The sequence below is a fragment of the Terrapene carolina genome, unplaced genomic scaffold, assembly GCF_002925995.2.
Source record: "Terrapene carolina triunguis isolate 2854851 unplaced genomic scaffold, T_m_triunguis-2.0 Scaffold310, whole genome shotgun sequence".
Lineage (NCBI taxonomy): Eukaryota > Metazoa > Chordata > Testudines > Emydidae > Terrapene > Terrapene triunguis.
The window spans coordinates 2642335-2645129 of NW_020664661.1; the positions used below are offsets into that span (position 1 = coordinate 2642335).

The 2795-nt window shown below is 48.2% G+C and overlaps 1 protein-coding gene across 1 annotated transcript in view; it reads left to right on the forward strand.

Annotated features, from left to right (window-relative positions):
* Positions 1-1981, forward strand: part of LOC113407754 (neurotrypsin-like) — a 19988-nt gene extending 18007 nt beyond the window's left edge. The window contains exon 11 of the mRNA XM_026657767.1: positions 1526-1981. Within this exon, the coding sequence (XP_026513552.1) occupies positions 1526-1833 (308 nt within the window). The 3' untranslated portion in view covers positions 1834-1981. The remainder of the gene's footprint in view (positions 1-1525) is intronic.
* Positions 1982-2795: the final 814 nt, after the last annotated feature.

A 2795-nucleotide genomic window follows, 5' to 3' on the forward strand; every position in this document is an offset into this window, starting at 1 on the left:
AGCCCTGGGCTCTCCCCCCACCCGCATCTCCTGCCGCCCCAGCCCTGGGCTCTTCTTCCCCCCCGCACCCGCACTCCCTGCTGCCCCAGCTCTGGGCTCTCCCCCAAAGAAAGAATTGGGTGGACTAAATGGACATTGCACCTCTCTATCTGAAGCCTAGCAAGGCAGGTACGTGGATCCCACTAGAATTTAAAATGAAAAGTAAGGGAGGGCAGGCTCTACTAGACTGGGCAGTTTTAGATACAGTACCAGGCACGTAGGAGGATTTACACTTCTGAGCCATGGAAGCAGAAATTGACTTTTCTTTTCCAGATTTAGCTAATATATTTCAGAAAGGGAATCCAGCACCTGCCTTCCAGATTTGAACACCCTCAAAATTCAGGAGTGCTCAAGCTCAATTTGGGCAGCTGTTACTTCATTTCTCCCAAATCAAATATACTGATCCACTGTAACTTGCTGTAGAAAAAGTAGAATAAATTGAGCAAGAAATGCTTCCCAGTGGTTATTAGGACTGGAATTGCTATTTTCAACAGCCATTGCTTTTTTTTATTATTATTATTATTATTATTATTATTATTATTATTATTTTAAGTTTTAGTTTTATTTGTTTAAAAGGAAGACAGTGATATTGCATTGGCAAATTCCCCATAGAAACAAAGAATGGAACAAAAGAATAATAAAGGCACCTCAACTTTTCCTCATTTATATAGGACAGTCTTATTCCACTTTACTGCAGTTCTGTAACCATATGGGAGCCAATCCTGTCTGTGTTCTGTGCACATCCAAAATTCCTGCTGAATGACCCGCCCTGGGAGCGAGTTACCAGTGACCCAGGGCTGGGGCGTCAGGAGGGTGCAGTGGGGGGGCAGCCAAAATTTTTTTTGCTTGGGGCAGCAAAAAACCTAGAGCCGGCCCTGGTCAGAGGTGGATGGTGCTCATGGGAACAGCCTCAAGGGAGCGGGGGCTCAAATGCTGGGATATTCCCATGTGAAAGGACTTGTGAGGAAGAAGCCCAGACAATAGAATGGTTGAAGGGATGGCCAGATACCATGGTGCAGTATAAGAACCTGAACAGAATGGATGCGCTGAGATGGAGGCAGCATGCTCACCTAGAACACCTGTATTCAGTAGTCTGCACTGGCTACTAATTTATTTCTCGATACAATTCAAGGCAGTGTCCCTGATTCTCTTACTCTCTTTCTGTGCCCAGTGCCATTTTGTGTTCTCTTCTTCTGGGGTCTCCTTTGGAGCTGTGAGCAGCAGAGACCGACATAAGTTTCAGTGACAGAAGCGCTGGTGAGGACAGCACTATGTCGACAAGAGATACTACATCGGCAGGAGAACTACAGCTGCTCGTTAGGGGTGGTTTAATTACGCCGGCCAGAGAGCTTTCTCCCACCGGCATGGAGCGGCTACACGAGAGACCTTACAGTGGTGCAGCTGCAGCAGTACAGCTGTGCTGTTGTAAGGCCTGTAGTATAGACATAGCCTGAGTGGTGAGTTGTGCTGTTCTGTTCTGTTTCAGGGAAGTCCTATTCAAGAACATTGCTCCAGGGCATGGTGCCCCTTCTCCCAAGAGAAGATTGTGAGGCTCGTTACGGGGGCAAGTTTACTAACCACATGATCTGTGCTGGAAACCTCTCTGAAGATAAGCGGGTGGATAGCTGCCAGGGTGACAGCGGTGGGCCACTCATGTGTCAGAGGTCAACTGGACACTGGGTCATTCTGGGGATCATTTCCTGGGGTTATGGGTGTGGCCGGAAGGACTCCCCTGGAGTTTACACTAAGGTCAGCAAGTTTGTGCCCTGGATCAAGAAAGTGACCAAGCTATAATGCAAGTCCCTGAGCTCTGAGATCTTCATCATTTAATCCCTCTTGCCCCTACAGAATTAAAACTTTGGCCCACACTTGGGAAATGTAGCTTCCTTCTACCTCCACGGGGGCTGCTGCTTCTGTGTGTACCTGGCAGAGACTTGTTTTGTCCTTGAACACTGAGAAGAGACTTAACCACCGGGGGAAATAATTATGCCTGTCTCTTGGAAGTCTTTGCTCTCATCGTAGTCCCTAATCTCTGAAGCAGGGAAGTGGATATGAGCTGGCAAGACAGACTGCTCTGCTCCTGTAGCTATCAGAATCCTGTAGAAAAATCATACATGTCCCTCTGCTCCCAGATGGGGGGATGGCTCTGTCAGTATCACCTACAACTTTTGCATGTTCACACATTTTGGGCTTGTCTACACTTGGAATGCTATAGCAGCACTGTTGCACCACTTCTGTGTAGACACTACATACACCGATGGAAGGGGTTCTCCCATCGCCGTAGGAATCCACCTTCCCAAGAGGCGGTAGCGCTGTCTACACAGGGACATAGGTCGGCTTAACTACATCACTTGGATGTGCATTTTTCACATAGTTCAGCAACGTAGTTGGGTCTATCTAATGCTCTAGTGTAGACCAGTCCTTTGATGGCACTGCAAGAGAAGATGAGATTCATGAGAAATGCCACCAGGCTTTGCTGCAGGGATCTTTGTAGCGGATTGCTTGTAGCCACTTCTCAGATCCTACCTCTTGGACAGCAGGACTGGGTTGGGAGGAGCAGGATGAGGAGGCTGCACATGTTCTCCTCTTTCCCCCCCCCCACCCCCTCAAGAGGTTTTTTTCTCCCTTTCCATATCCCCATGAGGGACTTGCTCTCTTTTGAATATGAGCTCCACTCCCATATTGTCCCTGGGAACATCTCTATCCCTGCTAGGAGATTCCCAGCCTTCCACATGTGCTCCCCTGACCCCATATGC